Here is a 24,395-nt window from a genome sequence, read left to right as displayed (position 1 = left end):
AAAAATAATAGTGTTTTTCCAGTAAAATATGGCTTCAGCAGCTGGAGGGAGTGGCACCGGTGGGGGTGATCGTTGTGGAATGTATGTGTCGTGGAATAAAATGTGTATGTGTTGTGGAATCTATGTATGTGTTGTGGAATGCATCGTTTGGTATTTGTTATGCATTTAGTTGCATTATTTTGGAACTCTAATGATGTATTTATTGGGGTTCATATGGAAACCATCGAGAAGTCTAAAAAATGTATGTTTGGGATCATGAATATGTCGTTAACCTTGATCCTTCAGTGAAAACTCTGATATTTGGGGCTAGAATCGATATCCACGATGCGGTGCGGTATATATGAGGACGCGATGAAGGAGTACGGTCTTGGTCCCAATAATGAAATCCTCGATGGTTTTAGAGGAAGTGACCCTGAAACAAAGCCTTTGCAACATGTATTTATTAATTTGGACTTCTATTATTTTTGTATTTCAATGTTAAATTCGCAAAAATGGCTTTTGTATTTCATTATGTGATATGCCAATTTAAATGATATGAATACAAGTAAAATAATGTTGTTACTTAATTCAAAATTTTAGATCGATGGACCGACAATGGATGTACGGCGGCCGGTGCACCATGGCGTGGATTAATGGTCTAAAGTCTTTTCTCGATGCGGCGGAGGCCCACAAGTCATCGAAAGGTTTTATGTGTTGTCCGTGCCGCGTTTGCCAAAATAAAAAGGAATACTCTAAGAGGAGCACTCTACACACCCACATTTATGAAAAGGGTTTCATGGATAACTATACTCTTTGGACCAAGCACGGCGAACCTGAAATTGTGATGCAAGATGGTGAAGAAGATGATGATCATAATATTGCAGACTAGGCTCATCTATATGAAGCGTGAGCCTTTGAAGATGAACCCATGGACGATGCTGAAGAAATGGACGAGGCTGGAGAAAATGCAGCAGAAGACCAACCACCTCATGAATTAGGTCAGGTTCTAGTGGTCAGGTTTATGAGTGACCGGAAGAACCGATGCTACCCCTGCCAGAGGCATCGGTTCTTCCGGTGATACGCAGATTTTCAGCTGACCGTTGGAGCAACAGCTACAAGACTTGGTGGCCTATATATACACCTCACCCCGGCCATTTGAAGATGGCTGGAGTTGCTGGACATCCCACACACACCCAAGAACATCTCCAACCACCATAGAGCTTCATTGTACATCATATAGGCTTAAGCACACTTGTGAGAGTGCTTAGTGCTTGTAATAGGGATTAGTTCTTGCGAGAGCTCCCTTGAGAGAAGTCTTGCTGCGGCAAGCAACTTGTGATCCGTCGTGTGACCCTCCGTCTTGGTGTGGAGTGGCAACGACACTTTGTGCGGGGGAAGAGGAGGCCCCCTCCTTGGTGGAGAAGCTCCGTAGTGAATTACGGCCGGGTGACCGAGAGAGACGGTGGCGGTGCACGAGACTCGGTGTCTTAGGGGCACTTGCCTTTGCTTGCCGGCATCGCCTTGGTGGCGTAGTGCAAGACGGTGACCGGAAGAGCCTCGGTGTCCCGTGGACGTAGGCGTTTGTGCCGAACCACGTTACATGACCGTGTCTACTCGGGAGTTTGCATCCCTCTTGCACTTACCTTTTTACTTACCGCTTTACGTTTCCGCATTTACTCTATCTTGCGTACCTTTACTTTCCTAGTTAGTTTGATTGGGATTGGCTAGGTTGCAAGTCTTTTAGGGGTAAGTAGAGAGTAGCATAGATAAACCTTAGTCATAACTAGCATGTATAGGACGTGTTAGGTTTATCTTATGCAAGTAGTTTGAGCCCTAGGTTAAAAAGTGATTAGCGACCCTATTCACCCCCCTCCCCCTCTAGGGTCGGACACCCCGGTGATCCTTACAACAACATATGAAGCAAAGAAGGTTGTTTGCCCTCTTGGATTGGAGGTACAAAAAATTCACGCATGTCCTAACGATTGTATTCTCTATCGAGGCGAAGAATATGAGAAACTGGATGCTTGTCCTGTCTGTGATGCAAAATGGTACAAGATTAGGCAAAATGATCCTGGTGAGGTCGACGGGGAGCCCGTCAAGAAAAAATTTCCCGCTAAGGTGATGTGGTATTTCCTAGTAATACCACATTTGAAGCGCTTTTTTAGAAATAAATCCAATGCTAAATTGATGCGGTGGCACAAAGAAGAGCGTAAGCAAGATCAGATGCTGAGACACCCTGCGGATGGGTCCCAGTGGAGAAACATGGATAGAGATTTCCCAGATTTTGATAACGACCCATGGAACATAAGGTTCGGTTTAAGTACGGACGGAATGAATCCATTCGGCGAGTGGGGCAGCAGTCACAGTACATGGCCAGTGACCCTCTGTATGTTCAATCTTCCTTCTTGTCTATGCATGAAGCCGAAGTACATGATGATGCCGGTGCTTATCCAAGGCCCAAAACAACCGGGCAATGATATTGACGTGTACCTAAGACCGTTGGTTGATGAACTTTTGCTGCTGTGGAAGGAGGAAGGTGTACGTGTTTGGGACGAGTACAAACAGGAGAATTTTGACCTGCGAGCATTGCTTTTTGTTACCTTCAACGATTGGCCTACACTTAGCAATCTGTCCGGACAGTCGAATAAGGGATACCAGGCATGCACTCATTGTCTAGAAGAAACCGGCAGCTTGTATCTAAAAAATTGTAGGAAGTTCGTGTACATGGGTCATCGTCGATTCCTTCCCCTCAACCACCCCTTAAGAAGAAAAGGAAAACATTTCAAAGGGGAACCAGAAACTCGTGGAAGCGTGTTTTCTCGATGGTGAAGGATGTCCATGTCGTGTTTGGAAAGGACCGTGGAAGCAAACAAGTTCCAAATGATGAAAACGGTCATGCGCCAATGTGGAAGAAGAAGTCCATACTATGGGAGCTCCCATATTGGGATGTCCTGGAGGTCCGCAACGCAATCGATGTGATACACTTGATGAAAAATCTTTGCGTGAACCTGCTAGGATTCCTTGGTACGTATGGGCAGTCAAAAGATATACTAGAAGCAAGACGTGATTTGAAAGAAACAAAACAACGAGAAGACCTACATCCTGAGAAGAGAGAAAATGGACAGCACTACTTAAGTCCTGCTAGCTACACTCTCAGCAAAGAGGTGAAGGAAAGCATGTTTCATTGCTTGAATAGTATGAAGGTACCATCCGGTTACTCCTCGAATATGCAGGGAAGAATTAATATGAAAGAGAAAAAGTTCACAAACCTAAAGTCTCATGATTGCCATGTTTTGATGACCTAATTGCTTCCAGTCGTGTTGAGGGGTATTCTACTAGAAAATGCAAGATTAGCAGTGGTGAAGCTATGTGCCTTTCTTAATGAAATTTCGCAGAAGGCAATCGATTCAAATAAGCTCACAAGGCTACAGAATGATGTGGTCCAATGTCTTGTCAATTTTGAGATGGTCTTTCCACCTTCGTTCTTTAATATTATGACCCACCTCCTGGTTCATATTGTGAAAGAGATAAATATTTTAGGCCCTGTATTCCTACACAATATGTTCCCTTTCGAGAGATATATGGCAGTCTTAAAGAAGTACGTTCGGAATCGTTCTCGGCCAGAAGGATGTATCGCCAAGGGCTATGGAACAGAGGAGGTCATTGAGTTTTGTGTTGATTTCATTGATGAACTTAGTCCGATTGGGGTCCCCATGTCATGCTATGATGGGCGATTGGAAGGAAAGGGCACACTAGGTAAGAAATCTAATATGCACATCCCTGAAAGTGAAATCTGTAAAGCAAATTTCACCGTTCTACAGACTTCATCCCTCGTGGCCCCATGTATGGATGAGCACATCAATATTGTCCGATATGAAAACATAGGGAAGTTTGAGGCATGTATTACACGTCATCACATAGATAGCTTTGCGGTTTGGCTGAGAAGAAAACTCATAGGTGACAGCACGATTGATGTACAACTACAATGGCTTGCTAGGGGACCATCGGCCACAATCATGCAATACCAAGGATACGAGATCAATGGATATACGTTTTACACAAGAGCCCAAGATGAAAAGAGTACGAACCAAAATAGTGGTGTGCGTATTGATGCAATAGGCCATGATGGAAATAAGAACAGCTACTTTGGTGTCATAGAGGAAATATGTGAGCTTGACTATGGCCCCTTGAAGATTCCTTTGTTTCGTTGCCAATGGGTGAACCGAGCAGGTGGCGGTGTAACGATAGACCGGTATGGAATGACAATAGTGGACTTCAAAAAGATTGGATATAAAGACGAACCATTCGTCCTCGCCAAGGATGTGACGCAGGTTTTCTATGTGAAGGACATGGCAAGCAAACCTAAGAAAAATCAAGGCAAGTCCGACGACGAGCCAAAACGCCACATAGTTCTTCCAGGAAAAAGAAAAATCGTTGGAGTTGAAGACATTTTGGACAAGTCAGAAGACTTTGATCAGTTTTACGACCGTCCTCCATTCTCTGTCGATGTTGACCCTAGCATCCTGTTGTCCAAAGAGGACGCTTCTTACTTACGCCTCGATCGTGATCAAGGGACATTCGTAAAATGAAAGGTTGTCAACGTTCCATTAAACAATGATGTGTAATCATTATGTTATACTTTCATGTTCATGTAACCAAGTGATTGATGTAATATATGGTGTATGAAATAACTTATATTTTAATTTTTATGCATTTATATAATAGTTTGCACAGAAAACACAATTGAAACAGATATAAAAAAATTTAGACTCAATATGATAAATTAATTAAGTGCATGCACATATATGATAAAACACCCAAAAAAACAGATAATCTATTTAATTAATTGTTTAATTAACATGTATGAAATAACTGAGATTTATATTTTTTATGCATTTATATAATAGTTTGCACAGAAAACACAATTGAAACATATATAAAAAAATTTAGACTCAATATGATAAATTAATTAAGTGCATACTCAATGTGATAAACATAATTAAAACAGAAAATCTATTTAATTAAGTGCATGCACATATATGATAAAACACCCAAAAAACAGAAAATCTATTTAATTAATTGTTTAATTAACATGTATGAAATAACTGAGATTTAAATTTTTTATATATTATATAATAATTTGTACAGAAAACACAATTGAAACAGATATAAAAAAATTTGGACTCAATATGATAAATTAAGTGCATACACATTAAATATATCCAACATAGTGATCTATAATACAGAAATATAATTTGCATGGTGAAAACAACATATATTTGTATTTATAATTAATTTATTATGAATAAACAACATGTTTAACACTCAAAAAGAAAACAGAAGAGCTATCTAATTAGCTGTTTAGTACCGGGCTGAATCTTAGCCCGGTACTAAGGAGCTACGTGAAAATTTTCCTGCCAGATGGGGCAGGTTAGTACCGGGCGATGCCCTTGACCGGTACTAAATGTGGCCATTTATTACCGAGCTGTGGCTACGCCCGGTACTAATCTGCGCTGGCGCCAGTTTAGTGCCGGGCGATGCCTTGGCCCGGTACTAAAGTGGCACCCCTATATATATAACACAGCCCCGGCCGTTCCCCCTCACCTTCAATTCTCGCCTCCGCCCAGATCGATTTCGCCACTGCTGCTGCCGCCGGTCGCCACTCCGCCTCCGCCCCGCCGCCGCGCCGCGCCTCCGTCTCCGCGCCGACGCCCCGTCACGCCTTTGCCTCCTCCACCGCGACGTCGGGCCCTCTCCTCCTTGGAAGCGGACGCCCCCGATCTCCACGCCAGCCGCCAGCGCCTCCTCGCGCGCGCACGCCGCCCTTCGCCGCCGCGCGGCTCCCAGCCCCCGCCGCCTCCAGCTCCTGCGCTGCCCCGGGCCGTCCGCAGTGCCACCTCCGCACCGGCCTCCGCACGATCCGCGCGCGCGGCGACGTATGACGCGTCGAACGCACCGCCCTCCTCCGTGCCGTCCGCCGCGTGCCCTCCGACGATCCTCCGCGCCGTCTGCCGCTCGATCCGCGCCATCGTCCGGGGGATCCAGAGGGCGCCGCCACCTCGAACGCTGCCGCCGCTACTGCCGTCGTCGCCATTTGTGAGAACTGGGGCTGACATCAGCACGAGTACGTGCTGACATCAGCAAAGCTATTTAATTGTTAGAAATTTGCAGAAAATTGATGAAATTGTTAGAAGTTTGTTCAAATCCATGGAATGTCTATAGATATTTATGAACTTTGTGAACATTTGTTAAAATCGACGAAATTTGTGAACTTTTTTACAAATTTGTGAACATTTATAGAAAATGATGAATTGCATCGAACATTTGTGAAAATTTGTGAACATTAGTAAAAATTTATTCAAACAGCATGAATATTTCATAACATGTATATATGTATATATGTATATAGTGTTTGAGACAGAAAAAAGGAACCAACCTCTGCGGATACTACGTATGTGAGCACATGCACTTTTTTTGCAGAGATACCAAGAGGGAGACACAAGAAAACTTCGAAGTACGTATAACATTAGTAACAATTTATTGTATCTAATTCCATGCAGGTACTAAATTAAACTATTGGTGTTTATTTGTTGTTGACAGATTTGGAGTATGAAAGAGAACCTCATCGAACCGGAAAGAATCAGGGCAATTCAAGAAGCACTCTGTGGATTCCTATTGGATGAGGTGATAAATCCAAAAGGTGAATTTCATTCCAATCCAATGATAAGTGTGGCTCGAGCTGATAAACTCAACAAACGCCGCAAGAAGGATGCCGGTGCCGATGACGATGCAGATGATTAGAATTATTGAAGAATTTGTCAGAAAAAACTTAGGAGAATTCATACTTGTAAATATTATTGTCTTTTATCCATGTATGTATATAATTTCTAACATTTCTTTTATCCATGTATGTATATAATTTTTTTTATTTGCTTTGCTCCATATACAAATATGAATTCTAGATACGAGTACGAGTACGAATACACAAACCACTGCGAGTACGACTACTAATACTAATTAATTGAAAATGAAAGGAAAATAGAACAAATATAAAGCATCAAAAAGAAAAAAATCGTTTAGTATCGGTTGGTATTACCAACCGGTACTAAACTGCTCGGCCTAGCTGCTGGCGTGGCCAGCAGTTTAGTACCGGTTGGTGTTACCAACCGGTACTAAACATGCCGTTTAGTACCGGGCCAGCTGACCGGTACTAAGTGCGCGTGCACTTAGTACCGGATGAGCGGTACCGGTCGGGAAACCGGTACAAACCGGGGGTTCCCGACTGGTACTAATGAGAGATTTTCTAGCAGTGGCCATGCCATTGATGGTATGCATCTACAGAAGAATGTATTTGATAACACCGCCGGTTTGTTGGGGATATTCGGGAAGGTAAAAGATGGATTGAAATCACGCAAGGATTTGGTTGCACTTGGAATCAGAAAAGTTCTCCACCCCATACCACATCCTAATGGAAAACAATACCTTCCCCGTCTAGCTACAATCTAACACAAGATGAGAGAACCGCTGTGTGCAAGTGCTTGCACGGGTTGAAAGTGCCGAATGGTTTCTCATCAAACATCAAGTCACTAGTCTCGATGAAAGACCTGACAATTACGGGCCATATAGTGCAACTGCCAACACAGAACGAATCTGTGCTGGCGGGCCACATAACTGACCGCCAGCACAAATGCGATCATCTTTGTTGGCAGCCAGTTAGGTGACCCGCCAGCACAGATTGCTTCTGTGCTGGCGGGCATTGCCCAAGTGGGCCCTTATTCTTTTGTGCTGGTGGGCGCCAACTACGCCCGCCAGCACGGTAAAAGGGGTGTGCCAGCACAAATCATTTCTGGCCTAGTGTTGCTGGAAGGGCCGTATCCGATCACGGCGTCATCCGATGTAATGTGATCTGTTACCACATGTAATCAGATTACGATACATTCAACCGCACCCCATAATTTTATGTAATGTTGAAGGATTGCAAACTGAACTTTTTATAAAATGACGTACAACCTCGACTTTATTCTGTGAACGACGACTTATTACAAACTCCACATTATTTTGTGAACTTACAAATTCCTTGCACTTCTGACACCATATATCCATGCTGTGAACTTATGACTTGGAGGCTGTTTTTTGTACCGAGAAAGCTTCTCGCATGCATTATGCATGCAATGCTTTGTATTGATTTTGTTCTCGGACAAGTGGTGCATAGCTGATGAATCAAAGAGGGTTAACGATGGATGAGCTCTTTGGTCCCCGCCTGATCTTCCCCTTCTCGGTCTTCTGCTGATCGTAGTATTGTTTCTCCTCCTGCAGCACCTGCTCGGAGTTGTTCTTCCTCACCAGAAGCCCCCACAGGTGCTTGAGCCAGGCCAAGAGGCCCTTCTTCGGTGGCTTGTTGAGCAGGAGCTGCACCACCGCCAGAGCTCCGCCACCGTCGCTAATCCCGAGGCCTTTAAACTTGGAGAAATGCGTGGCGTCGTTCTTGAACTTGTCAGCCTGCCATGCCAGCAGCGCCGTGGAGAGGTCGCTCCAGTCTCCGATGTAGAGGACCTCCTTGTCGGTGATGGACAGCTCGTGCTTCCAGCCGCCGTTGATCTCGACGCGCACGGGCTCCAGCCTCGCGGCCTCGCACAAGGTCACGGCGAGGAGCGCCAGCTTCCTCTTCAGGTTCTGCTGCGGGTCGGCGGCGACGGCGGAGTCGGCGTCGGCGCACCCCATCAGCTTGTCCTGCTTGTAGCTCCAGAGGACGGTGGCGGCCTCCAACGTCCTCTCCTTGCCGAGCTTCAGGGTCGGCAGGTCTTTGACGCCCTGGCCGCCGACCAGCGTCGAGTAGTGGCCATTGAAGCCGAGCATCTTGGCACCCTTGAAGAGCTGGGTGCTGTTCCTCGGGCTCAGCTGGTACCACACGTCTTCAGTGCTGCATCGGATCATGATCGAAACAAGTTCATCAGGCTCGTCATTTTCGAACCAAATCGAGATGAACAAGTCCAAAAATCGGGACGTACGATTGACGAACGACGAACGAGGATATATAAAAGTTGAACAAGTTTCAATTTTTGATGCATGCATATAAATATTACCTGCCCTTGGGCCGGTTGGCGAAGCCAGCGATGTAGGCGTTGTCGCTGCGGATGGCCACCTTGGGTGCCGCGCCGCCGTCGCCGGTGAGCACGACGTGGATCCACCGCGGCGGCTGGGAGGTCTCGCCGGTCTGCTTGGCCAACACGGGGCGGTCCTTCACCTTGTCGGGTTTGCTGCCCGCTAGTGCGCCCCGGAGAGTGGATATGAACGTCGTGTACGAGTCCGACCTGACATTGAATGTCACCGTCTGAGACGGAGCGAACTTTTCAGGCGCCATAGCAAGCAACTTAGGATGAACTTCCATGGCGTCTGATGTGTGTGTATATATAGAAAGGGGTGCCTGGTTGGTGAACGTGAGGACTTGTTTCAGTATTTGCAAAACATATACAATAGGAAACATGTGTGCTGAAACTTGATCGACTTAAGGCTAATCCCGATGCAAGATTAATATAGGTTTCATACGTATTAAATATAGTGACATGTCAGCATCTGTGATGATATGGTAAGGTCATTATGAAGGAAAGGAGATGAAATTTCATCAGGATGAAACTGTGTCACTCTGTTTCCAAGACTATGAAACTTGTTGAAACACTACTACAGAGCAGCATATCTCAAATGTCTTATCACCACCGGTTCATGATACGGACCGGCGGTGATGCTCTTACCACCAAAGTATATTTTTCCCTCCCTCTTCCACTCTTCAACAATCTTCTCTAATTGGTTCTTTCTCTCTCCACGCCGCATCTTTCCCCCATCTCCCACTACGCCTCCCATCCATGGCGCGGCGCACATCCGCTCCTCCCCTTCCATCATCTAGTCCTCCACCACCACTCCGCTCTTTCCGACTCCTCCACTCCTTGCCGCTCCTCCCCTCTCTGGGAGCACGGGAGGGTGGCGCGCAGCGGGAGCACGGCGGTGTGCGGGAGGGCTACGGTGTAGTAGGAGGCCAGCAGCAGGAGGGCAGCGGTGCAGCAGTTCAGCAGGAGCGGGTGAATTTTTATTATAACCAGTTTCACAGTCGGTTCTTGATCCGACGGTAATAGTGAATCGTATCACTATCATCTTTAATCCAACGGTAGGGCAAACTAGCGGTGAAGGCCTTCTAGAACCGGTGGTGATGAGGTATCGTGGAGTAGTGAAACTTGCATTGGGTACTGGTATTGAGTTTCATTGATGCAATTGCACCCAACCACATAGCTCACATGGCTAGTCTATGAAATCTTGAAATGAAACACTGCATTGGAGGATTCAAATGTACTTAGATGACATGTCATTCTATGAAATCGTTTAATTAAATCCTGCACTGGAAAAGTGCTTATATATATGTTATTCTAGCTAGTCAATTGATCCTTAACTAGGAGCACTTCTCTCTATGACTCTATTAGAGTACGTTTGGAGGAGCTAAAGGTGAGTGCTAATATTTAGCACCAACTAGCACTCATACCTTTTCTTAATTTTTAAGTATTGGCTAAATTTTAGCCTATCCTACTAGCACTTCTGTTTCTTGTAAGAGCAGCTCAAGTGTAGGAATTTTTGGATGCTATGAAGCATTAGAGAAAGACACCCTGTTGCTATACACAGGAAATCAGGGTGCTCTGAAGCACCAACTTAGCTGTCCATCTTGATAAAAAAAATATTCTACCCATATCCTACGCAAAATGGGTGGGTAAGGGTTTGGATATGGGTATTGAGTACCCACCAGCTGTCCACGGTTGGTGAGAGAGCAGAGCACCGAGCAGAGCTCGTCCCCTGAAATAAAAGCTCCCCAAATCAATCGCTTCCAGATCCTCTTCACATCTCAGTCCAAATACCCATTTTGCTCAACTAAAAAAAATCCCATTTTCTGCTGGGAGGAGCGACTGTACAGCACATGGCGGCAGCCACCGGCTACGGCGACGCCCCGACGGAGGAGGAGCTGCTCGCGTACGGCGACCTGCCCAGGCACGGCCGCGACATGGCGGAGGTTTTTGCCGTGCGCGTCCCTGCGGCTGCCGCCGCCGCCGGTGGAGGTGGAGGAGACAGGTCCCCGCCTTGCGGCACCATCTTCTTCTACGGCGGCAACTCCTGCAGCGACCTTATCTACAGCCGGGAGTGGAGCGTGACCGACGAGCCCGCCGCCCCGCAACCCTGCCCCTGCGACAGCGAGGTGCCATTCCCCAGCTCTGCTTGCTTTCTCCTTTAGCATCATCCATGTCATCAGAAATCAGCTCTACTGTTTATCAAGTAGAAGACGAATACAATCCATTTTCAAGCGTTTAAAAGGGACAGCGACTAGACAAATCAGATGCAGATCGGACCATCAAATCCAATTCTGTTAGAACTTAAGATGAACAGAATACTATATGCAATTTTGTTTCTTTTCGAGGTGCGATCGATTCCCCAACTCTGCTGCTTTCTTTTTCTTTTTCTGTCTTCGAGAATGTTCTCATCAAATCAGCTCTACTGCGGTGTGCTCCAAGGATTGAGTTCTGGCCAGAAATGAAACTGACCCATGTACGTTCCTCGTGCCTCTCTGTCTACCAAAACAGGGCAACCTCGTGCTGACCGGCCCGTCAGTGGCTACCTCGGCGTACGGTCCAGTCGGCTTCGACTTCCAACTCCACGACGGCAACCACGGCGAGTCCTCCTTGCAGGCCGACGACAGCGGCGGCGACGACCAGGACGACAGCAACACCAGGAGGGTATTCTGCGACACCGTCTCCGGCGAGTTCTCCACCTACGACAGGGTCATAACGGAGACGGTCACCACCGGGTACGGCCCCGCGGACGTAGTCTACGCCGTCCTCAGCAACGCCGTCCAAGGCCGGGTCGCCGTGAAGCTCACCGCTCTCCCGGCCGGAGGCGGAGACGGCGATGGCGCCGCCCCAACAGGCGTTCACGGGAGGGTCATCGCCCGCAGCAAGCTCTTGGACGCCGGCTGCGTGCTCTTCTACAGCGAGCGCGACGGCGAGGGCGTTCCTGTGCAACCCGGGGAGCTGGTGCCGCTGGCGAGGCAAGCGCTCGCGGTGCCACTTCACAAGCCGCTGACGATCGAGTTGAACCTGCGCGGCGACTCCGGCGAGGAGATTGTCAAAGGCGCCGTCCAGTTCGATCCGGCGATCACCGGAGAGCATGTTGAGCGTGTCGTCGGCACGAGTGGCGCAGAAATCGAAGTTACAGTCTCATGGTCAAACTACCCTTGGTAGATGATTACAAATGGTAGAAATCGAAGTTACAGTCTCATGGCCCATTATCCATTAGTTATATGTGCGAGAGGGGCTATGTACTCTCAAATAATATAAAATGATTACAAATAAGAATCTTTTGATATGACTGATGATGTAAATTTGATATTGTTTCTCTAGTGTTAAAATAATAAGAGAAGCAACCAGTGGAGGAGCTGGTCTCAGCACCTAGAGGCTCCTTCCTCTTTCTCCCTCTTCTTCCTCCTTTCCCCTATATCCTCCTCCACCTTCCCCTTTCCCTCTAATGGAGTTTTTGGGGAAGGGTGGGCTGGCTCCGCCCCTGGAGGCAACTAAACACAAAGATCTCTCATTTTTAGTGTTGAGAAAATTCCTTATTTGATATCAAAAGATGATTTAATTTCTTTCTTGGCTCTGAATTTTTCGGGTAAATTGGATTTCTATCATTATAATTGTTCGTGTTTGGAAGTCTACTATTACAATTCATCAAATAAGCCCATGCCAGGTCAATTTCTACACTTGCCTCTACCCTGGGCTCACCGACAGGCGTACGTATTTTTGTATTTCCCTGGTTACCCCTACATCGATCAATAAGCCCCCCTCCCGACCCAAATGGCCGGCCCTACCCATCTTCTTCACCGTTCTTGTCCCAAACTGGAGCCCAACCTTGGCGGCGCCACCACTGTCATCTTCCACTTCGGCGAAATGAGAGAGGTTTGGAGTCCGGTGAGGGAGGGGTGGCGAGCGGGTCTTCTTCCACGGCAAGCGGTGATAGCAGGTTGGGGAATCAGCCCTGCCTCGTGGAATGCCCTGAGTGTGCCATTCGTGAGATCCGGATCCGGAGCAAGCAATCGACGACCTATGACCAGGTGTTCTACAAGTGCCCGAACAATATGCGGGTGAGAATTGCTTGCACATTGCTCCCGATTTGGGTTGTTGGACTGATGTTAGGGTTTTGGTTTGGGCAGGGATACCCTAGTACCTGTGGATTCATTAGGTCAGAAGAGCAATACACACGGTATGTGGGTTGGTTGGATGTAGTGCAAGCTCACCGGAATGGTGAGTGCAATGCAGAGGGTATCGGAACTGAAGAAGCACGCTGGTGACATGCAGCATCAGATTGAACGGGCTTTGGGGGAGATTTAGAAGTTGAAGATGGAGATTTCAGAGTTGAACCAGCAAATGTGTCATGGGAAGAGATTTTTTACCATGGATTCTTCGGGTGTAGTGGCTGTGTGTGTCGGTTTAGCTGTTTGTATGCTAGTGACTATAATATGGAAGTGAAATGCCTTGTATTGTATTGTGGTTATTTTGCTTGTCCAAAACTGGCTGTGTGACATGCATGACTCTAATGGCCACCTTTTGTTTGTGAAATAATGTGAATTAGTTGGTCACAGATTGAAGTATATGTGTGACTAAATGACTGAGATATGAATATGTCTAAGAATGTGAATGTGAAATGAAATGACAATTGCACAAAATTTTGATAGCCAAACAGCACTAACATTCACATTGCAAACATGATAAATGTTTACATGAATAGGTTCTTTAGTTTGAACTTCAAAATACAGCACCACTACATCTCAAGTTCAACACAACTAGACACACAAAAGAACAAGTGGACAAGCAGAAGGCAAACAATAGGATGACAACTTTCAGAACAGTGGAGTCTCACATGAGCTTCAAAAGATAGACAACAAGACCATCTAAGCTTCTCCTATGTTGAGCCAATCTTTCAGGCTTCTGACCGCACTTGGTAGAGGAGCTGCTGCTGCTTTCAGCTGTTTTTTTCTTAACTGGAGTCTTCTTCTTCTTAGGAGTCTTCTTTGTCTTAGGTGTTTTCTTCTTCTTAGGAGCACTTGCTGACTTCTGCTTCTTAACAGAAGTTCTGTCCACATTATGAGTAGATGGCCAAGCAGAAGCTGCATCTTCTTCTTGTCTTTTCCTATAATAATATCATAAGTGAGAACAAAATGACCAGAAGTTAGAACAAAATAACCATAAGTTGTTACTGTATTACCTCTTATTAGTATCTAAAGCTGTTTATTCCTCTTCAGGTTGCATAGGCTCTTTGCAAGTCTTTTTGAAATGCCCAAATCCTCCACATCTCCTGCATTTGACCTTTTTTGGTGGGATTTTTTCCATGCACCCTCTTATCCTTTGCTTCTTTGGTCTGCCTGCTGATCTACCCAGTAGCGGTGGGAACACTTTGAATTCAAGGTCAACAGCAAGCCGCTAGGATCTATCTAGCATTGGTTCAACTTGACCCTCATATGCAGCTCTGAATCTAGCTACAGAGCAGTAGTCATGCACAAAATTTGAGATCTGGAGTTCCCTATTGGATAAAATCCAAGCCAAGGCATGTTTGCAAGGCTTTCCTATTACCTGCCACTCTCTGCATGAACACTTTTGATTTTGGAGGTCAACAGTGTGCCTCCTATGTTTGTTCCAGTCATCAATCAGTGTCACCTGTGCTATGTCATCATCACTAATTGACACCTTCACTACTTTGAGGTTGTTGGTAATTGTGTTTAGATCCTTTATGACATTGGGCAGAATCCCATCCTGCATCTGTCTTCCAATCTTCTTCCTAAGATACCTCTTCTCCATGATAAGTTCTCTCAAGCCATCTACTAACTAATGAATTAGTAACCCCTTGAACTTTTTGATCTGGCTATTGAAACTCTCAGATACATTAATAGTCAAATAATCACATTTACTGTCCTCTGAGAATGCACATCTATACAAGATCCTGTTGTGATGGGTCTCTAGGTACTGTATGGCATCTAGAGCAAAATCACGAATCTTCTTCATGTGACACTTAAACAGCCACTCTGTATAGCTTCTTGCAGCTTGGTATAGATGATCAGTGAACACATCACCTCTGTAGTATACTAGTATTCTCTAAAGTTACCATACAAATGCCTCATACATTGGTACTCAGCTTGTGGGAAGATCTTGCCAACTACAGTTTCAAGTCCTTTACATGCATCTATACATATGACTAATCCTGCAAATGAGCCCACAACTCTATGCAGCTGCTGCATAAACCACTTCCAATTATCTTCTATATCAGAGTGAAACACAACATAGGCCACATAATACAGCCAATTGTGGCCATCTACACCTGTGGTTGATGCCAGCTGCCCAGTATATTTACTTTTCAAACCAGTTGCATCTATCCCTAGAAATGGCCAACATCCTACCAAAAATCCATCAATACAAGGCTTCAGAGCAACAAAAATCCTCTTGAACCACGTCCTCTTGTTTTTCCTCTCTAACTCAATTTCTAACGGCAGCTAAAAACTTTCCTCATATTTACCATGAATCTTCTCAAGAGCCAGCTTCATACCTAACCATGCCTTTGAGTACTTCAACTTAATCCCATAATCCCCCTCTAATATCTCTTTTGCTTCCTTTGGTCCCTTGTGTTTGTTCTTCTTCAACCAATCAGCCAACCTATCAGCGCACCATCCTTGAGTTGCCATCCTCCCTTCCCTAAGCTTTGTTGTTAAACAATTGTGTTCAACAAGGAGCACCTTAATCTGCACAATTATAACAACATGGCATATGAATAGGCAAGTGCATTCATGAAAGAGTGATCTAAGCATAAGAATATGGCTTCATACCTAAATTGTTTTCTCATCGTAGATCCTGGAAGCATGAATGCGCCATGGACATCCCTTGGCAGCACACATGGCTATAAATCTTGTCTTGTGAGGTTGTACTTTAGTAAACTCAAAGCCCTCCTTCACAACATAATGTCTTATTGCTTTCCAAAAATATATGATGTCAGGAAATAAAGCATCCTTCTCAATCCTAGGGTTTTCAGGATCATGAAGAACATTTATCTCCTGAGGATCAGCATCATTAACTTCATGATCAAAAGCACCACCTCTCCCACCATCTGCAACTCCTTCACCAGAAATGTCATCATTAGCAAAACTGGTTTGTGCATTTTCAGATGGTTGTGCACTTGGTTCCACACCAACATACTCCTCTTCGTTAGCAAAAATATCAGGCATTGAATCTGGCTCTACGGCACCTGGTTCATTATAGGTTAGCTGTGGCTAATCAGGGGGAATCACACACAGTGCCTCTACTGCATCAAACTCATGTTCATCTCTGACTGATTTGTCAAACACTCCTACAACTACTTGGCAACTCATCTCTGACTTGTACATTTCGAATAATGCAACCCTTTGGCTCTCATCAATAAGTCTGACATCCTCACCCACTGTCTTATCAAAGTACCACACTATGGCACACTGGTTCGAGTTCCATTTCACTTCTTCGCACAAATTTTTCATCAACAAGTCAAGTGTAAAAGATCCTATCTCCACATCCCAGTTAATAATAGAGCCCTTAGTGCACGCTTTCCTAACCAAAGAGTCTGTTGTACAGAAACCTTTGACATTAATCTGTAGCGCAAAAAACCCAAGCCTAGCACCAAGGAAATCGAGTCAAATGCATCTATTCTACTAAACCAATGCGAGGGAGGGATCCAGTACATACCTTCTTGTGTTGTCCTCGATGACCGCCCGACCACCGCGCGAAGCCGCGCCGCGGGGATCGCTTGCAATGCAAATTCCATCAGTGTTACTACTCCGCCATCGCCAGCCCCTCGATGATGTAGGTGTCTGTACTCCTCGGGGAGACGAACGGGAACAGAGTTAGGGTTAGGTTTTGTGCCATCGGGATGAAGAAAGGGAAGAAGAATGAGCAGGCAAGGGGAACATGGAGAAGAACCAGCACCATATTCCTAGTCCTACCAAGGGCAGAATCGTCCATACGAAATAACTGTATGTCCCCGTACGCCTGTCAGTGCGCCCAGGGTAGCGGCAAGGGTAGAAAATGGCATGGGCCAGGTAGAGATAGAATTGTAATGGTATCTTTCCAATTTGATGAATTGTAATGGTAGACTTCCAAACACGAACAATTGTAATGGTAGAAATCCAATTTACCAAAAAACAATTTGCTATGTTATATGACCTCAGGTTTAGTTTTTGTTCTTTCTATAACACTTCCGTCCATTAGCTCCCATTGGGCCCATATCAGAGTCTACAAAATTGGACGAAATTTCCTATAGCACTTATGATCTTATCGACTGACACTTTGTGTCCTGACCATTATCGGAGGAGTGGTAGCGGGGAAGAAAGAAGGGAGGGGAGGGGCGGTGGGGGGAGAAAGAAAGGAGGGGAGGTGGAGGTACCAGCTCGGCGAAAAATGGTGGTGGTGGTGGAGGGGGTAGGGTAGGGAAGGTGGGTGCCTGAGGGGAATAATGGGGTAACAGGGAAGTGCTGGCAGGGAGGAGGGGAGCGTGGGAGAATGGAGACGAGAGGAGGGGGATCCACTAGTACAGAAACACCTTGTTGTCTCAAAAATTATATGCCCTGTGGATTTGAACCCATGACCTCTCATCTTGTGCCCAACATCCTTGCCACCCCGCCTACACAACGCTTGTGACTCTACATGAGATGCCTCCTTTTGAACTAACCCGTGGACGGCCCTTTAGTCTGGGTTGGTACCACCAACCGGAACTAAAGGGGCCTATGGTCTAGGTTGGTACTACCAACCGAGACTAAAGGGTGAACCTTTGGTCCGAGTTGGTGGTACCAACCGGGACTAAAGGGTTTGGCTTTGTAGTCTGGGTTGGAACCACCAACAGGGACTAAAGAGCCCTTTCATCCCCTAGCCATTGGACCCGGGACTAATATCTAGATTAGTATCAGACTCAATTATAGCCGGGACAAATGGCAAGAATCAAAGGTCTGTTCTGTGGTAGTAATCGGATAGAATAATGAGAGGGAGAGGGAGTTGGAATGGGTGGATAGTATAACCGTCGGTTTGGCGATGATGTCCATCATCACCGCTGGTGATGGGCTATCACCACAGGCTCGGTTATATTCTATGAGTGACTGTGCGTTTATAATGATATTTTCTGTAATACAGCTTGGACGCTGGTGAGAGCTCTCATCGTGTCTGTGAGCTGGCAATGTAAGGTCTAAGTACATTCATTTTTGTAGGATTATGTTTCTTCAAATAAGTTAGATTAGTTATATGCTATTTTGAAACTATTTGTCTTCGAAGTACATTCATGTTATACTTGAAACTATTTCATACTATTTTGTCAACTTAGATTAGTTATATACTCATAAGTTGGTATCCAGCAACTTATATAACTTAGATAGAGATAATATGTTAACTTATAAACAAAAAACGGTTCTATCAATTTATAATTTTATTCGTGGTGGTATTATCAAATTTTATAGAGGCCATGTACCAAGTTATGTAAAATCTATTACCAAGTTATATAAATATACTTTTAAAAAGCCAAAACAAATTGTAATTTGGGACAGAGGAAGTATAAATCAGTTATATGAAAATAATTTGACAACCTATGTGTAGTTATTCCTACACACTAGCTTTTCTACTCAATTGCAGGAAATGGTTAGAAATAATATGTGCAATTTGATTTCACGTGTAGCGCACTGCGAATCTCGTTCTCATGAGTCTTTTCTTAAGGGAATCCAACCATTCTTTTTTTAAAAGGAAATCATCACGAGTCTAATTGGACTGTGGGGGTGCGTCAATCTAAGTTTTGGGCCTGGGCCTGTTGTTGGTCAGTGCCATCAGTGTGAAAATGTCTTATTTGATTTGACATAGGAAAAACTACCGGTTCCTTTCTCGGCTCTCAAAATTTTTTCACTCCCTCTTGAACATCGAGTTTAACTTTAGTTCCTTTTATGACACTATGTTGAATTTTCCATAAAAAACCGTTAAACTCCCTATGAAAGACAATTTAACCCGTACAGACCCCACCACCCTCTCCCTCATCTCCCTCCTCTGCTCCACACTGCCACCGGGCGCCGTGTCCCAGCGGGGGCGCCGCCACGGGAGGCCGAGCCTAGGGGTGGTAAAGGACATTAAGTTTTAACCTAGATAATTTAAGAGACGGACCCTAAAAGGGTCGGGCTCTAATCTTATATAATTTTGAGCTAAAAACTTAAAGATCAAGTTAGATTGTGAAGAAAACATTAGGGTCATGACCAATTACCACCCCTAGCTGAGCCCCACTGTGCATAAAAGTGGGAAACCGAGCCCCACCTAGCACGGCTGGCTTGTCACAGACATGGTCTAGACAAGGACGCGTGTGGTAGCGCGGTAACATCCGGAGGGTCACGTTCATGGTGGAGTAGAGGAAGAAGGGGAGGAGATGAGGGAGAATGGCAGCACGAGGCCTCTCGTGGGGCACGACGGCCGACGGCGGTGTGGAGCAGGGGAGGGAGAAGGGTGGTGGGCTTATAGGGGCAAAATCATCTTTTCGTAGGGCATTTAATGGTTCTTGGATGGAAAATTTAACAATGTCATACAACAAACTAAAGCTGAATTCGGTGTCAAATAGGAAATGAAAAAAATTTAAAGACTAAGAAAGGAACCGGTAGTTTTTATGGTGTCAAATAAGCAATTTTCTTTCTTTTTTGATATGGGCCCGATTGGGAATCTGGATCCCTTACGACTGGGAGAAGAGCAATTGGACTAGGCCCGAATGTATAAAGCGAGGTGAGCCACCACCGCCTCCTTGTGATGGGCGCAGCTATACATCGCCAAAGGCGATGGAAGCGGCATCCATCGCCTAAAGGCCCACCCTTCTTCCTCGCCCCCGCGTCGCCATCCTCCTCTGGCCCTATCAGTGGCTCTTGCCGCCGCACCGCCTGCCCACCAACCACTACCAGCGCATACCCCCGCCCTCCCCTAAGCTCTCGAGTGCCACACCCCTACTCTAGACCCGGCTGCCGGCACCCAACACCCCGGCCGGCGGTGCTCCGTCGCGCCGTCTCGCTGCCCGCCCATACCCCACCACCCACCGCTTGTCGATTCCTCCCCACCAGTCTTCTAAGGCCGGCGGCAATTGGAGTTTCTAGATCCGGCAACCCCGAAACCCTAACCTCGCCGGTCACGACTACCACCTCGGCAGGTTGTGACCTCGACGCCGGCCGCTCCCCCCACCTCCCACCCCCAAACCCAACCCCTAATCCCAATCAGCGGCGAGCAGCAGCGGTGCAAGAAGCGCGAGCTCTTCAGGCGATGGCGTCGAGTTTTGTCACGTGCTTTTTATAGCCATCGCGCCTTGCAATCCCCAACCCAATCCCACAAAAAGGTAGCTAGGGTTTCCACGCCGCACCTCGCCAAGCGTACACTGAGGAAGAAGATGGGAAAGGCAGCTGTCGCCGGTGGGAATAGGAGGGTGGAGAGTTCAGAGGCTCCTACTGCGCTTGGTTGCGCCGAGCTGGGAGGGGAGGTCACCGCCGCCGCGGATGTGATGGTGGCGCCTGCTGCTGGTGGAAGCTTTGTGGACGATGCTACGGGGATCTAGTACATTGAGATGCCGGAGAACTACCTCTGCTGGATCCTGTCGCAGAAGAGGTTGAGCCCTGCCCTGTACGACCCCAGGGAGTGTAGTGGCATGATGTCGCAGGAGGAGATCGAGCGGGAGCTGGCTGCTATATATGGAGAGGCTCGAGGCCTCGCTGGCGGGTGTGAAGGAAGTTCTTCGCCCCCAGATTTGGGTGGCCTTGGCATTGTTGACCTGCAGAAATTTGGTTTTGCTCTAAGAATGAGATGGCTGTGGCTCAGAAGGGTTGATCCCTCAAGACCATGGTTTTGTCTTCCTAATGAAAAGGAGGGTGTGGTCGAGTTGATGTTCCAAGCATCAATTTACGTTGTACTGGGTGATGGGAATGCTGCTTTGTTTTGGTCGGATCGATGGCTGAACAGTCAATCCTTAATTGACATCGCCCCCTGCTTGTGTAACGCGGTTGGACCGCGTATCAGGTCAAAGCATATGGTCGCACAGGCGCTGCAGGGTGGGCAATGGATTAGGGACATAACCGGTGCACTTACTGTGCAAGTCCTTCTTCAGTATCTACAGGTTTCGGACTGTTTGGGGGCCATCCAGCTTGGCCAATAGCCTGATAAAATCTGCTGGAGGTGGTCCTCATATAGAATTTTTTCTACTGCCTCGGCCTACAGGGCTTTTTTCATTGGCCAACACCCGATTGCAGGTGCTAAACTCCTCTATAGACCCGTGCACCGGCTAAATGCAAATTCTTTGCTTGGCTTGCTTTGCATGATCGATGCTGGATGGCGCACCATCGTAAGAGACACAACTTGTAGGACAATGATGATTGCACTTTCTGCAGCCAGTTACCGGAGACGATCGATCATCTTCTGATCAGTTGCTCATTTACAAGGGAGGTTTGGTTCAAGATTTTTCACAGGTTGGGGTGGCACTCCCACACTCCCGGCGCCGACATCATTTTGCTTGCAGATTGGTGGCAGAGAGCTCAGAAACAAATCCTCAAGGAAGAGCGCAAATGTTTTGACACTCTTGTACTTCTTATTTGTTGGCTGATCTGGAAAGAGCGAAATGGCAGGATCTTCGACCGTAAAATGCGCTCGGTGGATGAGATGCTCTCATGGGTAGTAGATGAGTCTGTGTGCTGGTGTCAAGCAGGTTTCAAACACCTTGAGTCAGTCTGTTCTGTTTTTGGTAGGCTAGCGGGTCGCGAATTGGTAGCTGGCTAATTTTGTACACGAGAATTCTCGGGCTGATTCCACTCCTCTGTAATCAGCCTCTGTAAATTTTTTCTCTACCCTCTTAATGAAAAACGTGCTCAGGCACGGTCGCGAAAAAAGAAGGAAATTCTTCGCCTTCCAGGCCTAGGTCTGCGAGACGTACGAGACAAACAGCTGCGTCATGGTCCCTGAGTATTCCATTCCTGAGGTGTTCCCATCTGAGGAGTGAATTCTGGATCGGAGCAAGGCGTATCCTTCGTGCTGCGCCAACATTCGATTCCTTCGATTCGGCATCTCTTATCTTTAATTTGAATTTGGCATCCTTGTTATCTATATCTATCTATCTAGTGTTATCTATCCATTTATAAGGGAACTAAAGAAATTGGTTACTGTGTTTGTTGGCTTTTTCCAGCTATCTATAGAACTGATTTTATTGGTGACGAAAAATACTTTCATCATAGAATCGTTTTCTGTTTTATGATGTGCCAAAAAGCATCACAGAACCCTCCCAAATCTACATGGCTGTAGGCCCGCTAGCCCAGCTCAGATCAAAATTAGTGATGAAAATAAACATCATAAATCATCGCCGCTGAGGATAGATATCCATCAGGAATTGAATTGCCACATCACCACTACATCATTCTGGCAACCTAGCTGCAAGACCAAATATTTATAGGCTCAACCCATGTTAGGAACTTCATTTTCATGTAGCCTAGAAATTTAGAGACCAATCCAATTTCTATAGATGTGTGGACCAAGCCCGTTTTAATAACCCAAATCATATATAAAATATTCTAAAATAAAAATAGGTAGTGAAATCATTTTCGAGCTACCAGACACACATATAATGACAGAATCTGCCAGAAAGCACACAAAACAAGACACCATGTATGTTATCTCTTCTGACTTCTACTTGTTCCTAGTATCTTATCCTTAACAAACCTCTTCTAACTGCTTGCTCCTTCATGCACATAGTTAACATGAAAAGCACAAGTCATAAAATATCATCAGCAGGTGATATTTTCAACTGAGTTCTGTCATAAACATTCAACACAATGTATTTGGGACATGGCCCTTGACAAGCGTATCTGACTTCTTGAGTTTGTTCATTGCATAAACGTTGCCAAATGTCTTTCTCACCACAGTCAAACCTGTCATATACATTGAAGAGCACAAAATCTCAGAAATGATGTGTGCTTCTAACAACTTCAGTTTCTAACAAATTCGGAAATGATGTGTTTTTAAATTCCAAGAGAATGAGAACATTTATATTTAGTAGTAATAAAGTTCACAATGCCTCAATTTTAGGGACACTGATGAAGTGCTTCAGTGGTTGCGCCTGCTTAATTAGTAAGAAAATGCGTCGATCTTAGGTTAGTTCGACTCTTCCGCAAGCATCATCTTTTATCTTTTATACTGATAATTTGTATATTCAGACTAGAAATTGACTACAGAGCTCGGTTCGATGAAAGCGCGATAAAACAATCGTCAGGTCCGCACAAAGGTTATCCAACTCTATCATGAGTTGCGGTCGTCACAAATACGAGGTGTTGATGGCACACTATTTTTTGACGATAGGAGATGCTGTTCTATGACACACTTTTACTTCCATTATAGTTTCTAGTGCTAGAGGGCTGCTACCGATGAATCTAGAATTTTTATCATAGATGTGGCCTATATGATGAAATTTCAGAATGTCATGTGCAGAACGTAATGGAAGCGGCGCGCCACTGCTACCACGTAGCGGCATTTCATGGACTCACCCCATACGGCATCTGCCAATGAGTTTGCTCTATATTTCATCGATGGCCAGTGATTGTTGGACTAATTTAATTAAGGTCTCACCCAATGATCCCTAGTCGAGCTTACCATCAAAATCAGTGTGGTTAGCCTTGTTCACATGAACCAGAGCAGTTGAGCAGCATACATGCTTCCAAGACGCAAGCATCCCCTACTAACTCCATCTCCAATACAGCCTAACACGGTTAGGCCAAGAGTTAAAAGCGGAATAATCAACGCGGTGTGATGCACAATGATCTAGTTAAGTCAATTGTTTACAAGTGAAACAGCATCAATCCAATGTACTCCAATCCCTGGAAATGCCCATTGGATCAGAGAGTTCTTGGAATATTCCGGGTAGGTAGGAGCATTTTGGAATTATGTAATGGAGGTTAGGATTATAAATACCCCTTCCCATGTTCACTGTACAAGGTTGATTTTTTTGAAGAATATACAACACTTTTTACATCCTATCACCCCTGAGCTTTTGAACCTTTTTTCTTTTTCTATCTGGGCTTCACTATGTTGACACCCAAAATTAGCACGATTCAGGTTTTCTGGACAATCTGGGCAGACCGGTTAGATCTCTCATATAAACTGGTCAGACCGGTCAGGATAAGTTTGTCAAATTGTCAATTGAACTACACCATTGTGTAGATATCGTCGAGACGATTGAAATGCATATATGGAACGTCTAATTTGGAGTCCGGATGAGGAAGTTATGACTCCCGGAAGACCTGCACCCCGGTCTGACCGGTCTGACCGGTCCAGAGACTTGTCTGACCAGTCCAA

The 24,395-nt window shown here is 45.7% G+C and overlaps 2 protein-coding genes across 2 annotated transcripts; one reads left to right on the top strand and one right to left on the bottom strand.

The window, feature by feature from the left end:
- Nucleotides 1–7,946: 7,946 nt before the first annotated feature.
- LOC120680189 (60 kDa jasmonate-induced protein-like) lies at nt 7,947–9,439 on the bottom strand. The gene is made up of 2 exons (XM_039961799.1): nt 9,063–9,439; nt 7,947–8,899 (listed from the first exon to the last, which is right to left on the bottom strand). The coding sequence occupies exons 1-2, from the start codon at nt 9,365–9,367 to the stop codon at nt 8,200–8,202; spliced, it is 1,005 nt and encodes a 334-aa protein (XP_039817733.1). The 5' UTR covers nt 9,368–9,439; the 3' UTR covers nt 7,947–8,199.
- Nucleotides 9,440–10,766: 1,327 nt separating this feature from the next.
- On the top strand, nt 10,767–12,402 carry LOC120680021 (60 kDa jasmonate-induced protein-like). Its single transcript, XM_039961671.1, has 2 exons — nt 10,767–11,209; nt 11,592–12,402. The coding sequence occupies exons 1-2, from the start codon at nt 10,934–10,936 to the stop codon at nt 12,246–12,248; spliced, it is 933 nt and encodes a 310-aa protein (XP_039817605.1). The 5' UTR covers nt 10,767–10,933; the 3' UTR covers nt 12,249–12,402.
- The last annotated feature ends 11,993 nt before the right edge of the window (nt 12,403–24,395 follow it).

Source organism: Panicum virgatum, chromosome 6N (assembly GCF_016808335.1).
Source record: "Panicum virgatum strain AP13 chromosome 6N, P.virgatum_v5, whole genome shotgun sequence".
In the NCBI taxonomy this organism is placed as follows: Eukaryota; Viridiplantae; Streptophyta; class Magnoliopsida; order Poales; family Poaceae; genus Panicum; species Panicum virgatum.
Note: the sequence above shows the minus strand (reverse complement) of the source record. Positions and strands in the feature narration are given on the sequence as shown.

What these genes read in the sequence shown, in the direction of transcription:
- LOC120680021 (XM_039961671.1), top strand. Translation starts at nt 10,934, where the DNA reads ATGGCGGCAGCCACCGGCTACGGCGACGCCCCGACGGAGGAGGAGCTG. An exon ending in CCTGCCCCTGCGACAGCGAG is followed by an intron (nt 11,210 to 11,591) that starts GTGCCATTCCCC and finishes CTACCAAAACAG; the next exon opens with GGCAACCTCGTGCTGACCGG.
- LOC120680189 (XM_039961799.1), bottom strand. Translation starts at nt 9,367, where the DNA reads ATGGAAGTTCATCCTAAGTTGCTTGCTATGGCGCCTGAAAAGTTCGCT. An exon ending in GCCAACCGGCCCAAGGGCAG is followed by an intron (nt 8,900 to 9,062) that starts GTAATATTTATA and finishes GATCCGATGCAG; the next exon opens with CACTGAAGACGTGTGGTACC.